Source organism: Tupaia chinensis, unplaced genomic scaffold (assembly GCF_000334495.1).
Source record: "Tupaia chinensis unplaced genomic scaffold, TupChi_1.0 Scaffold141490_1, whole genome shotgun sequence".
Taxonomy (NCBI): domain Eukaryota; kingdom Metazoa; phylum Chordata; class Mammalia; order Scandentia; family Tupaiidae; genus Tupaia; species Tupaia belangeri.
This window is the reverse complement of record NW_006201352.1, coordinates 2,819,421-2,833,197: the sequence shown is the minus strand read 5'-3', so window position 1 is coordinate 2,833,197 and position 13,777 is coordinate 2,819,421. Positions and strand designations below refer to the sequence as shown.

The 13,777-nt window shown below is 52.4% G+C and overlaps 1 protein-coding gene across 1 annotated transcript in view; it reads left to right on the top strand.

Moving 5' to 3' along the window:
• The first annotated feature begins 4,324 nt into the window (after positions 1-4,324).
• Positions 4,325-13,777, top strand: part of CRMP1 (collapsin response mediator protein 1) — an 81,202-nt gene continuing 71,749 nt past the window's right edge. The window contains exon 1 of the mRNA XM_006163195.1: positions 4,325-4,540. Coding sequence (XP_006163257.1) covers positions 4,502-4,540 — 39 coding nt within the window. The 5' untranslated portion in view covers positions 4,325-4,501. The remainder of the gene's footprint in view (positions 4,541-13,777) is intronic.

Sequence of the window (13,777 nt, the reverse complement as noted above, 5' to 3'; positions counted from 1 at the left end):
CCGCTGCCCCGCGCCCCGTGACCTGCCTCTCGGCCGGGACAATGGCCAGGTACCCCCGGGGCTTGCGTGGGCCGGACTTGGGGGGCAGGGCCGTCGGGAACCCTGGGCGTGGGTCGCCCGAGGACAGAGCCCGGTTTCTGAGTGCTGGGGACACTGCCACCGGGCCTGTGAGGGCTATGGAACGGCCCCTCCCCCACCTCATCATACAAGATGTTCCGAGAGGTTGTGCCACTGGGTCGGGGTTGGCCAGCACAGTCCCTGGGACTCTGAAGGCACCTCTTAGGTCCAGTGTTGGCCCTATTCTGCATAGAGAGAGAACGAGGTCCGAGAGGGGAAGGAAGTTGGCTAAAGCCACCGCATGGGCCCTTAAAACGTGAAGGGTTTTCGATTCATCTCCCTGGGATGAATCTAACCCAGGGCTCTAATTCTGCTTTGTGAAAAAAAGGGAGCTCCGTTCCGTATTCGTTCATTCATCTGTTCGTTCGCCCGTTAGTCATTACAGAGCACCTACTATGCGCCAGGCTCCTGGAAAGGTTCAGCGAGTTGCCTTCGGGTCACAGGGCTTCCATTTCCAAGAGCCTTTCCTGAGTGTTCCCTCAGTGTTTCCTGGGGGAAGGGTTTGGCTAAGAATTTAGATCGTAAGGCACTTAGAACCGGAAACCCCTCCCCCAAGCACCAACATCTTCAAGGGATACTCCTGAGTCCCCCAGCAGGAGAGCATGGTGCCCACTTCACAGAGCGAGTTGGAGGTAGAGCTGGGATTTGAACTGGAGTCTCTAGCCTCCTTGACTTGGAGGTTTATTACCCTCCTGAAAGTGGGGAGGGAGGGATCAGGGAGAGAGAATGCCAGGGCTTGAGCTCTATGAGTCTTCTCCCTTGAGCTGGGGTCACCAGAGGAACTGGGGGGAAGATTGGAGGATGAACTGTACATACTTGGAATAGATAGACGAGGTCAGGGCCAAGTGCCTGGAAAACGGAAGTGGGAGCACCGAGAACTGGCGAGCTGTGGTCTTGGTCCATAATTATATGTCTGAGTACTGCTGGTGCCAGGCCCCAGGTGGGCACTGAGTCCTCAGCTCAGCAACCTGGGTCCACTCTCCAGAAGTTCCCAGGCTAGGCTGAGCTACAGATTCATTGCGAAAATTGAATTAGTTAGTGTCCATAGGTAGTGAGCATTCAATAAATGTTCATTGTTGAATTTGATTGTCATTATCATTTTAATTAACCATTTCCTCCTTAAAATGCTCTGAGAGACCTAGAGTAAGTCCAGAACAGGATAGAGCCTGATCTGGACAGAAATCCGGGAGGGCTTCCTGGAGGAGTAGGAGCTGGGCCGGCCTGGAATTGTCCTTAATGCTGACAGAGATCGCCTCCTACCCCGTCCCAATACATTTTTTAGAGGCTCTTTCTGTAGCTCTGGAGCTCTCCGTGGTCCTGAATCTGACGCCCCGAGAGGGGATGGTCCACTGCGAGGGTTGTGAGTGTGTGTGTGTATGTGTGTGTGTGTGTGTGTGTGTGTGTGTGTGTGTGTGTGTGTGTGTGTGTGTGTGTGTGTGTGTGTGTGTGTGTGTGTGTGTGTGTGTGTTTGTGTGTGTGTGTGTGAGTGAAGGAGAGAGGGAGATACAAGAGTCCACTCTATTCTTCCCCACCCTTTCTTTATCTCCTCTGCCCACTTCTCTGGCGCTCCGACCTTGCGAGATTTAGGCTCCCAAGCTCGATCGGGAGGCTCCTGCGCCGGGGAAGAGAATCCGGGGCCAGCACAGGTGAACCCGGGTTTCTAGACAAGGCTCTTGACCCTCTTGAGACTCAGCTTCTATGTCTGCAATGAGGGTTGAAGTCCTTCCCCAGTCTTCCTGAAGGCGTGGTGGGGTATGCAGGGTTGGGGGCGAGCGTGCTTTGTGCACGGCCGGGAGCTGTCCGAGGGCGCGTCTCTCCTGGAGCTTCGTTCGGTCAGTGTCACCAACCCCTACATCACCCTCGACCTCTGCCTGGGCCAACCCCGCAGCCAGTTCTTGGCGCTTGATAACACTGTTCGCTTCACCTCACCCTCTTCTCTCCCCTTCCTCTTCTTTCCCCCTCCTGCCCCTTCTACCCTTTTTCCATGGCTTCTCAGGGACCGGACAAAAGGCGGTGCCTCTGGCGCGCCAAGGGATCCGAAGGCACAAGAGATTCGGGACTGTGGGCCAGAGTGGCTTGCGGTCTCTCCGGAGGGAGCGTTTTACTTTTGGCGGACCGAGCGTCTGCTAGGACTTAGGTTACAGCGGACTCGGGTTCCGGGGTGGGCCTCACAGCTCCGGCGCTTTGCAGCGGGTGCCCCAGCCCTTCCCCCGCCCACAAGGCTCTTCCCAGGGAGGAAGGAGGGGTTTCTGCCGCGCAGGCGCAGCATGTACCTCTGCCAGAGGCTGAGCCGCTGCGGCGCTTTGTACCCGCGAAGTCTGCTTGGGAGCAGCAATCTCTTTGGCCAGCGGCGGGAAGGTGCTCCTCCCCCTGATACGCACGTGGTCTTGTCCGCCTCTCGGAAGCTTTCCTGCCCAAATCTCCAGACTGACCCTGGGGAACGCCCTTGTGTGTGTGATCCAGGACTTAACGTCTTGGGAGGGGGTGTGGGTGTCAGGGGAAGGGCAGTGTTCCCTGCTGCAGGTTCTGGTCATTGACAAGAATCTAGGACCCAGCTCCGAGCGGGCTGAGTGTCGGGAATGAGTAGGAACTGCCTTCCAGAAGCTGCTCTGCTGTAGTTGTGTCTTTGCGCCTCGGATACATAATTTACCTCTATAAGCCTCAACTTCCCATCTGTAAATTGAGAAATTATGGCCCAGTGTTCTTGAAATACGGAACCACTTCCTCTCTATGACCCTGCAACCCTGCCTCCATCTTTTTTTCTCTTGTGTTTTGCATTAGGGGAAGTGTGCTCACTGGAGAGAGATGGAAAGAAAGGGAAAGTGAGAAATCACTCCTCAGTGGAGATGGCTCTCTGCAATCCTCTCTGCATTCTCTCCTTTAGATTTTGGGAATACACGCACACATGACCTGCGTGTTTTCCAAGCCTCCAGGTCTGGGATTCCAAACACGAAGTTGGCCATGTGGGATTCAGGGCCTTAACCAGCATGCCATCTGCTGCCCCCACCCCACTTTAAGTCTGAAGCATCTCTGGCCTCCTGGCTTGGCCTAGGGGACTAGTTTTCCTGACAGGAGGGGTCTGAGCTCTGGCTCCTAACTAGCCTGCTGGAGAGATATACCAGGCCTAGTTTGGATCCATACATAGGACCCATGGGTTTGGATTTTGCAGACAGAAAATGAGCAGAAAAGATTGTTGTTTTATTCTGCCTGGTGATCTGGGGGCACCTACCCAGTGCTTTGGGGGCTTGCTGAGGCTAACCTTTACCTCTCCTCCTTTCTGTGTTACAGAGCTTGTTAAGCAGCGCCCTGACCCACTCTCCTCCTCCAGAGTAGCATGGGTGCCTGTCTCTAGAGCTGCTGTCTGTTCTCAGCTGGGAGACAGAGCAACCTGTGTGTGTCCCCCAGCCTGGCCCTGAGGCCTGTGGAGACCTTGGGGCAAAGGCCCAGGCCTCCAAGCCCTCACTGACTGGTAGGAAGTCTATAGGGTGACCTGGTGGCGCCCATGCCAGACAGTGGTGAGGTGGGACTGGCTGCTGTAGGGAGCAGAGCGATCAGGCCTGTGCCCTGCTGCATTCCGTGAGGTCTTGCTCTAGACTTGTTTGGGGAAGGCTCCTTCAGGCGGCGGTGGTGCCTGGTGCCTGGTGTCGGTGGCAGGCAGAGGCTTTAGGGAGAACACCGTTTTGTCTGAGGAAGGCTGTTCTGGGAGCTGGTACTGCATGAATAAAGGCTTGGAGATGAAGTCTTTACTCCATTTAGGGTGTGGCATGGGGAATAGACAAACTGAGGCCGTGGAAAGATGCCGGAGTGAACGTGCTTGTGCACAATCCTGAGGGCCAGGAAAGCTCCCAGCACCTCCTGCGGGTCACCCCCCCGCCCCGCGCATTCTCCCTCCCCCACGCAGATGTGCTGGGGAAGCCCCCAGACGCGGTGCCGCACACCTGTGGCGCTGCCTGCGAGCCCTGCCTACCGATCCGAAGGCCAATTCTTGCTTTTAAAAGAACTCAGACAACCAGACCTTTCCAGTCTCGAGAACGAGACCGCAGCCCAGCCAAGAGCATCTGTAAAAGTCACTTGTATTTTCTGTAGTTCATGTACAGGGATGGGCCCGAATCACAGAGCTCAGCAGTGGCCCATTGGAGAATGTAATTACAGACCGTGCCACCTGTACGTGCTGTGCTTTTCACGGTATGGAGCTGCGTCCGGCGGACGGAGCAGCCGGGGCAGCCGCGCGTGAGCAGCCGTGGGCGCCGACCCTCCGGTCTCCTCTCCAGCCCTCCACGCCTTTGTCACCGCGCCCGCGGGGTGCCGGGTAGAGACCGAGCCCTCGCGAGCGTCAGACAACCGCGCAGGTCCAGCGGCCTGGCCGAGGGCGCCAGAGGGGGCCATGTCTTACCAGGGCAAGAAGAGCATCCCGCACATCACCGTAAGTGGGCCCCCGCCCCCGCCCCGCCGGCGTATTTGTGGGGTGGGGGTGGTCGCTGTTGGGGTCTGGATCCGCTGGGGGGACTGCAGGGGCGGCCCCGGAGCCTTCCTGCGTCGCCGCGGGCGGGGCGGGGCCGGTCTCGGCATTGCAACCCCCTCCCCCCAGTCTCTGGGGACAATAAAGGGTGGGGGGAGCCCCGCATGGCTGGGCGGGGCTGGCGCCTCGGGTCCCTCTCCCCACGGGCTCGCAGGCCCCCTCCCCCACGGGATGTGCCAGAGGATGGTGTGGACTGGGAGGATGCAGAGCCGAACAAAAGAGGGAGGGGCGCGGGGGTCCGAACCCGCTCCCTCCGGCCCTAGCGCCGGGATGAGGAGGGTGAGCTGAGCCTTCCGCTTGAGGTCCCCGCACTGTCAGGTCGTTGCACCTCGCAGCCGAGTTCCTTCCCCATCAGAAGGAAAAAGATCAACCGCCACCCCCCACTCCCCGCCCATACTGATGGGGTGGAAGTCTGGACCTAGAGAAAGCGCCATGATGGAAGCGGCGCTCCCACTCCTCATCGCAGCTAAAAATAACCGGATAGGCGACCCGGCGGCTGCGGCCCACCGAGTGTTAAAGCTGCTGAGCTGGGCCACTGGAGGGTGGGATGGTAGTAGGGGTTACCAGTCGGGCAGTGCCCCTGGGCGTGGCCCAAAACAAAGGAACTCGGTCTTTACCTTTGTCTGGGGTTGGGGATGGGGAGCCAAGGGAGGCGGTCTGGAGCTGGCCGCTTCACTCCCTTCCCTGCCTGGCAGGAGCGACAGTCAGACCATTCCTGAGGGTGCGACAGGGCTCGCTGTGGGCTTTGGGTGGCTGTGCCGGAGCAGCCAGGTGCTGCAAAGCAGGGGCCTGAGCCCCCTCCGTCGCCCTTGGAGTTTGAGCACTGGAAACCCCAGCATGCTCTTTCATGCATTATTAAGGCTCAGAACAGTCTCAGGACCCCTGGCTTGGGAAGGGAGCTGCCATTTTCCACACCTGCCCGGTGCATTGCAGACCTTGTTTGAATCTTGGCAGCTATTTTTTGAGGGAGGCATTGTCCATGTAAAACTCCCAGAGGAGGAACATGGGCTGTGGGTGCAGGTGAGAGGATGATTTGGGAGGGAACCTGGGCCTGTCTTCCCTGAACTCCTCCATGCCCTCCAGCTCTGGACTGAGTCTGGGTTTAAAATTTCCTGTGGGCCTGGCGTCAGCCCTTGCCAGCTTTGCTGAGTTCCCATCTAGAGGTGTAACCCAGAGGTGGAGACCACCTCTTATCCATCCTTAGCTCTGCCCTCTGGAATGCAGGGTGCAGGGGTGTAAGCGGCTGGTTGGTAAAGTTCTTTGTCGTCAGCACAGAATCCATGAAAGGCATGTGGTTGTCCAGGGTGAGGCAATGTGGGAAGCAAGCATGGGGTATTTGTCTGGGCAGGTCCTGGCCTTGGGACCCTTTAACCCTGCCCCCACTAGAACTGAATCAGGTGATAGGGAGATGGGGAGGTGATGCAGTGAGTGATGGAGGGGCCCAGAGCCCTGGGTCTCTTGGTATTTGGGAGCCCTTGGTCAGTCTCTTGCCTTGCTCAGGACCTCAGTCTCCAGGATGGAAGGTGAACAAGATGCCCTGTGAGGCAGGCACGTGGGGATGCTGCCCCTGCTGTAGCAGTTTCCAGGCTGCTCAGTGCTGCCTGCCAGGTGTGATGCTCTGGGTGGAGAGAACTGCCCGGGCTTTTGCACCAGATGGATGTCAGCATTGCCTGGGTCCCCAGTCTGGATGGGTGTCTCACTCTGGCCCCTCTCTGAGTATCCAGAGCAGGCTCCTCACCGGACTCGTGAGCATCCCAGCTGACCCGACACAGCCTGGAGTGTGTGTTAGGCGCGTGCTGAGGGCGTGAGGACTGCAGGTCGTGCTGCGTTAGTCCTCCTGGAGGGGCAGGGAGTCCACTTGTGAGAGAAGGGAAATCGAATGGGTAGTTCCCGAAGCCCCACAAGGGTCCAATGAGCATGGGGAAGAGACACAGAAACTTACATTTAGTTCCTTGATGAGCCATTTGTGTTTTGACCTATATTGTCCATTCTAGCTAGAAGATTTGGGTTTTATGGATAAAACAATAGATCAGAGAGGATTGTCTTGGATGCTGTGTTTTTTCTTTTTTTCACAATTATTCAACTTTTGGAGGACCCTTTGGTAATGATCATGTTTTTTCAGAAACCAGATTCCTTTCTTTAAACATCGTTAAGTGAATGAGTGAGCACACGGCTTTCCGACTGCTGGCTCCTCACCTGCACTGTAGGAGTCGTTTGATGGCTTTATAACATGTCTTCAGTTCATGCAAGGCGCTGTGCTGGGTGCTTGGGAAGTGGGCTTGTCCTTGGCCTCCCAGAGCTTGGCAAAGACAGACATTCAAGCCTGAAATGGCAGTGGGTACTGTAACGGGAAGTGTTGGGGACTCGAGGAGACCCCAGCAGGAGCACCTGACCTGGGCCTGGTGGTTGCTGGAAGGTTCTTGATGGGATGTGTGGAGGCCCAGAGGCCAAGGAGTTGGCTGTTGGAGAAAGAAGGAAAGCAAGCTTTGTGGGAGCCCAGACTGCTTCCAAGTGTGGCTTCTCTGTGCAGTTTGAGCAAGCCGTGGAGACAGTCAAGATGTTTTATGGCAGCATGTGGCCTGTGCAGAGACTTGAGGGCTTGAAAAGAGATTAAGATGCCATTCAGGGGGCAGAGTACAGGAATGGAAGGCAGAGCTGACAGCTGAATGCCCAGGGCTCTGCCTGCTTGCTGCCCACCATGTCCCACTGAGCCTCAGCCTTCACATCTGAGCAGTGGGGATAAGATCCCAGCTTTACCAATGACCAGAGCCAGTATTAGAGCTGGGGAGAAGGGCCACTCTGGGCAGGGGTACAGTATAGACAGAGGCAGGAAGGTGGGCTGCATTAGGAACCGTTCTACTTGAGCTGCCGCTGATGGGGGAGTCTTTTTTCTCCACCTCTGCCTTTTCCTGTGATCGAGAGCAGCCTGCTAGCGACGGAAGAGGAAAATGCACAGCACTTAGCTTCAGCCCCCGAGGAGGATTTGAAATATTTATAAAGCTCTCTTTCATGTGTGGCTTTTTTTTTAATTTTATTTTTATGAATGGCACGGCTGGGAATTAACGCAGCTGAAGCTGTTTCTCGGGTCTGCTGCAGCAGTTAAGTGAGTAGAATGTCCTGGGTGTGGCTCTGAGCAGACAAAGGCACAGGCTTCCTGGCCCTGCAGAAGCTCTTGGCTCCTGATAGAGCCAGCGAAGGGGAAGGCCTGCTCCAGAGTGGGAGGACGGAGGTGTCCTCTGCACTGGCTGTCAGTTATGGACAGTAAGGCCTCATGAGTACTGGGCTTGTGGGCTCGTGCTTTACTCCAAGCATCGGACATGCTTTCCATCATTGCCCCCTTGCCGCTCAGAACAGGGCTGTGAGGAAGGCAGCCTAAATATGTCAGCATCATTTCCTAAAGGGTAAACTGGGGGTCAGAGAGACTCGTGGCATGTTCTTGCACAGACCCGTATGTCCTATCATGTGTGTTCCATGTATTTAGTCTTGGCCAAGTTCATCAGAAGAAACAGATGTTGGGACCGAGGAGGGAGGGACAATGGGCTGGCCTGCTCACGAAGAACATCATTTCGCTGTGCGTGTGTGTGTGTGCGATTGTGTGTGATTGTGTGCGAGCGATTGTTGGGATGTGGATATATGCACATGTGAGTGTATGTCCTTGGTGTGTAAATGTATTTGTGTATTTTACCGTGTGTGTGTGATCATGCAGTGATGATAAGCTGGGAAGATCTTTAAGTAAAATTCACATCGGGCTGAAGTAGTTCCTCTGATGAGTGAATATGCAAAAAGCATGTGAGGCCCGTTAAGCCTCTTCCCAAGGGGAGTCTGAAATAGTCAGTCTATTATCCGTGTTCGGTTTACTCCCTGCCTGTTGCACAAAGGATTTGGAGTGCCTGCAGTGACTTGCCGTACGTATACATACAGCGAGGTCAGGGGGAAGCTGAATACCAGGACACAGGATCGAGGGAGGGAGCACAGACTTGCCAGTGATCCGGACTACCAGAGGGGCTGCGACCGCACATCTGATACTGATTCTGCTTCTGTTATTCAGGACAGAGGAGCAAACATTTTCATTTCTGTCAAATTCATTCCCAGAAAGAGGGACGAGGACGATATTTTCAGGGAAAAGAAATATCTTAATTCAGACTTTTAAGAAGGTCTAACATGGGCCAGCAGGTGGCATGGTGGTTGGGGCACTGATTTCCCACATGGCCAGCCACAGTTCAAGTCCCAGACCTGGTGGCTTGAAAAATCACACTGGGTGGGTATGTGTGTGCATGGCCAAAAGCCTAAGAGGAGAATGGGGGAGAAAGGATTGTGTGTGGCATCCCTCCTGGGGGGGAAGTGCTGGAGACTTGAGGAGACCCCAGCAGAACAACCGACCTGGAAGGTTGGTAGACAGTTCTTCACGGGGTATGAAAACACCCTGAGGGGCAATTTCTCACTTTTTTTTCTCTCTCTCTCTCTGGCAAGTGCATTGCCCTATGGTAAAAACCTAAAATAAAAAAGTGTCTCAGGGCATTAATACCAAGTTATGACATCTTCTGTAATATAGCTGTGCTACCTTAATCTGACAGCCTATTTATCATAACACTTGGCCAAGGCTGAGTACATAGAACACACATGATGTGTGCATGGCCTACACTGAGTGTCTATCAAATCTTTGCTCCCTCTCCCAAGCTCAGGCTCTCTCTTTGGGGAGATGGAGATTCAGAATGGCTGCTAGCCAGTAACTGCTAACTGTGTAGCTGTTTTGTTCCTTGACTTGTGCAAGGTGTGAGGGGCAATCAAAAATACATGTATTTCAGCAGCTGGACAGCGGTGCAGCAGTGAAAGGGGACATTCTCCAAGGCTGATCCGCAGGGAAGGTTCCAGTTTTGCCCCAGTACATTGGCCACACACATGCCCATGGCCTGGGGCTGGCTGAAGATGGGAGTCGATCCTAGCATCAAGACCCTGTTGGTGCTGCTGTTTTTCTTTCTTACTTGTGGAGCACATAAATAAACATGTGTGTATGTATGTGCGTGCGTGTGTGCATTTCACAATCCCTGACCTTAATGAGCTTACCAGCTGAGTGTGCACACATGAAACAACTTAAGATGTCTGAAAGGCACACCGTGGGACAGAACACAATCGTCAGGAGCACAGAGGAGGGAGGAATCAACATCGGCAGAGGTCACAGGATGTGGCTTGTCATTTGGAGGAGGACGTGAGGTGTTAAAGGATTTGATTGGTGAGAAGGGAAGAGCTTGCAAGGCAGGTGGAACAGCATGGACAAGATCTGGACTGGGAACAAATGTGCAAAAGAGAGTGAGGAGTTCTACACAGCTAAACCAAAGGAGGGGGCCTTGAAGTAAATACGAGTGAATAGGATATAGAGGGGTGCTGCAAGGTTTTTGGAAGTCAGGCAGATTGCACCCAACATGATGGAAATAACATGCTTTCTAAGTCTGGCTCAAATGCTATAGGCTACTTGGTTTAGAACAGATCATTTACTCTACCTGGGCCTCAGGTTCTTTTTCTTCACCGTGAAAGGTAGATAGTTCAGTTCCAAGGTGAAGAGCGCTCTGACCTTCTTTGGTAGATAACTAGAAGCCACTGGAAGTTTTTGAGCTGGGATGTTGGGATGGTGAAAATGGCATGTAAGAATGTGGAATCTGACATCATACTCTCTGGGTCTGAATCCTAACTGTTCCACTTACCAGCTGAGTAATTTGAGCAAGTCACTGATTCTTGCTATGCACTAATATGCTGGTTTAAAATGGAGATAATAGTATAGTTCTTTTTTTTTCTTCTGTGAGTTAAATGACTACACACATATGTGGCTTAGGATAGTGCCTGCACGTTGAGAATGCTGTATGGGTAGCTGGTACTATTGCTGTGAGCTGGTGTGTTGGTCGGCTTTGTCTCAGCACACAGCCCTGAAGTCTCAGTGGTTTTCAGCAACATACCTTTGTTTCTTGCTCATGCTACAGGAGGGTGGGAGAGCGGTTGGCCACTCTTGCTGGCGGCAGTGGTCTGCTCTGTGTGCTTCCTCACAGAGACCTGGGCTGGAGGAGCAGAAGGGCACACACAGCTGGCAGCAGCCCGAGATCCCAGTATGAACTTCTGCCCTTATTTCACATCTGCTCGTACTCATAGCCCGCTGGCCCTAACTCAGCAGAGAGAAGCCCGAAGTTGTCATTCTGGGGTTGATGTGAGGACTAGCTATGAAAGTTCTGGAATTTAAGAGTTGCCTACAAATGTCTATTGAAGCTGATGCTGAGGCGGCCAACGTCAGGTGGGTGCATAAGGGTGGATGGGAAGGAAAGGCCCAGCACCAGCTCTTAGATTGACTCGGAGTTGGGAACAAGCACCAGATTGAGGCATCTCAGTGAGCAACTAGCAATACAGATTGATTGGAATGGAGGTGAGAGACAAGAGCCAGAGATAGAGATTAGAGACCCACACGAAGGAGGCAGGTACTGTAAAGATCGGGAGATAGGAAACTTCGAGACATTCCAGCAACCCGTGGTTCTTATCTGTGGGCTGAGATGTTTCCTGGATAAGCCCTCTGCACATGTGCTGCCAAGTTTCAATCACATAAGCATCTTAAAGTTTGTGTTTGCTGCAACTAAGTCTATAGATTATTCTAGCAACATCTATCAGGTGATAAGCAGAGTACTCACAAGCAGAGTGGTGTTGGACTGGGGTGTTTAAGGTGGCTGGATCCAACATGGGTCATGACTGACTTTGTGATTCAAGTCCCAGACCCGGTGGTTTGAAACCATGCCAGGCATGTGTGCGTTGTGCCCAAAATCCGAACGGGAGAAGGGATTGAAACATGACTATTTCCCCTGGGGGCTGATTTCTCATTTTCCCTATCTCTGTCTCTCTCTGGTGAGCACATGTGCGCTAGAGCAAAAGTTAAAAACCCAAACTAAAAGAATAGATTCTAATATACATTGTGTAAAAGGGAGCTGTGCTCAGAGAGGGAACCTCAGAGTACTTTGCCCCAGGAACAGATAAGAACACAGGGTCAGGACAGTGGACAGCACCATGGTGCCGAAGTGTGGCCAAGTGCAATTCAGAGCTGTTGATACAATACATTATGTATAAAAGCTCCATTAGACAGATGTGCTCACAGTGTGGTAGGAATGGTATGATAATGGTTGCTGACTTATTTGGTCATGTTATACATCTTTCTCTTCTAGAATTTTGGAAAATATCATACCATTTGGAAGTACTTTGTGAACACAGCAAGGTTAAGACCCTTTGTCCTAGAAAGATGCAATGACCAAGTCATAACTTTGCTCTGAGAAAAGATGACTTGAACTGATTTTGATGACTCAGGCTTAGTGATATCTAGGATAACTCACAGAGAAGGTGGTCTAGAAAATAAGAACAAGCAGGTAAAAGGAGGAAAGTGATGACTGTGGGCATTAGGAGGTTGCATTTCTTTACTTCTTACCTGGGTCTGTGTCCCAGGCATCTAGGGCATTCTTCTTGTCCATGCTCACCTTCTGTCTTAGTGTACTACCATTTACTAAACAATAGAGGTGTAGAGATTTGTTGACTTGTAAGGAACAGAGGTTTATTTGACTCACGATTATAGTGGCTTGGAAGTCTGAGAGCATGGGATAGGAAACTTTGCTGCATCACAGTATGGTGAGGAAAGTGGAAAGGACAGCACACATATGCAGACAAAGAGAGAGAGAGAGAGACAGAGAGAGAGAGAGAGAGAGAGAGAGAGGCCTGGACAGCTCTTGCTTTATGAACCTGCTCTTGCATGAACTAACCTGTTCTCATGAAAGCTAGAATTCACTGTACCTCATGAGACAGCACTGATCCATTCATGAAGGTGATGCCTCCATGATCTAAACACCATCTGCTAGCCCTCGCCTCTTAAAGGCTTCAATGCAATTACACTGGGGACCAAATTCCAATACAATTCCTTTGAGGAACAAGCCACAGCACCCTCTCTGACCCTCTGCCTTTGTATCAGCTGTGCTCATTCTCTGGAGGATCCTTTCTCCTGGGACTGGGAACGAGAACACTCTCTTCAGTAACTGATTTTTCACGCATGTCCTTTAACTCCACTTGACTAAATGCCTGGAGGCCTGGGACAATGTCTGTCCTCTTCAGTGTCTCCTCAGGAGCACTCGTGCACACTGGTGAGTCATAGCAGGGACCACACACTGTGTGGGTGACTGAAGGAAGCCCAGAAAGCAAACTGTGATTCTTGGCTGAATGAGGTTTTAGGCACAACCGCACAACTGGCCCTCCTTAACAAATGCCCTCTCTATAGGCTTAGCATTCAGATGAGGGTGGAAGGAAAGGTTTTTAGAGATAAAAGAAAAAAGAGGAAGGGCTTCTAAAGGGGTACTTTGGCAGTGGTGATAGGGCAGATATGGCTGGAAATGGGTTTTGCTGCATTTCACATGGAAAAGAAAGCTTGTACAGCAGGAGCTTCCTGCATACAGGCTGGATCATCCTGGAGTACCTTCTCTCCTACCCCAGGACCTTGACTGCTGTCAGAAACCAGGGTCAAGGGAACCAACAGTTAGCCTAATGGCTATGTCGCTGGACTCCCACGTAGTCTACCGTGGTTCGCGTCCCAGACCCGGTTGCTTAAAACTCACGCCGGGCGCGTGTGCGTGCATGCCCAAGATCCCAAGAGGAGAATGGAGGAGAAGGGATTGCAGCGTGACCATCCCCCCTGGGGGTGATTTCTCGCTTTCTGTCTCTCTGTCTCTCTCTGTCTGTCTAGTGAGCGCACGCGCCCTATAGCGACAACCTCTCCAAAGTAAAAAAAAAAAAAAAAGAAAGAAAAAGAAACCAGGGTCAATTCCATGGGAACATATTGGATCTGGTGCAGAATTGCATAGAGCAAACAGGTAGCTGTTTGAGGAAACTTTTTACCTGTCCCTAAGTGCCTACATTATGTTACCATATACTTTTATCATACCATATCCCTACCCTTAGAGCTGAAGCCCTAATAAAATCTCAGCAAGTATTTGATTTCTATAATTTCAAAATGGAATCTTTTTTTTTTTTGAGAGGTTTTTGCTATAGGGCATGTGTGCTCACCAGAAAAACAGAGAGAGACAGAGAGACAGAAAGTGAGAAATCACCCCTCAGGTGAGATGGCCATGCTGCAATCTC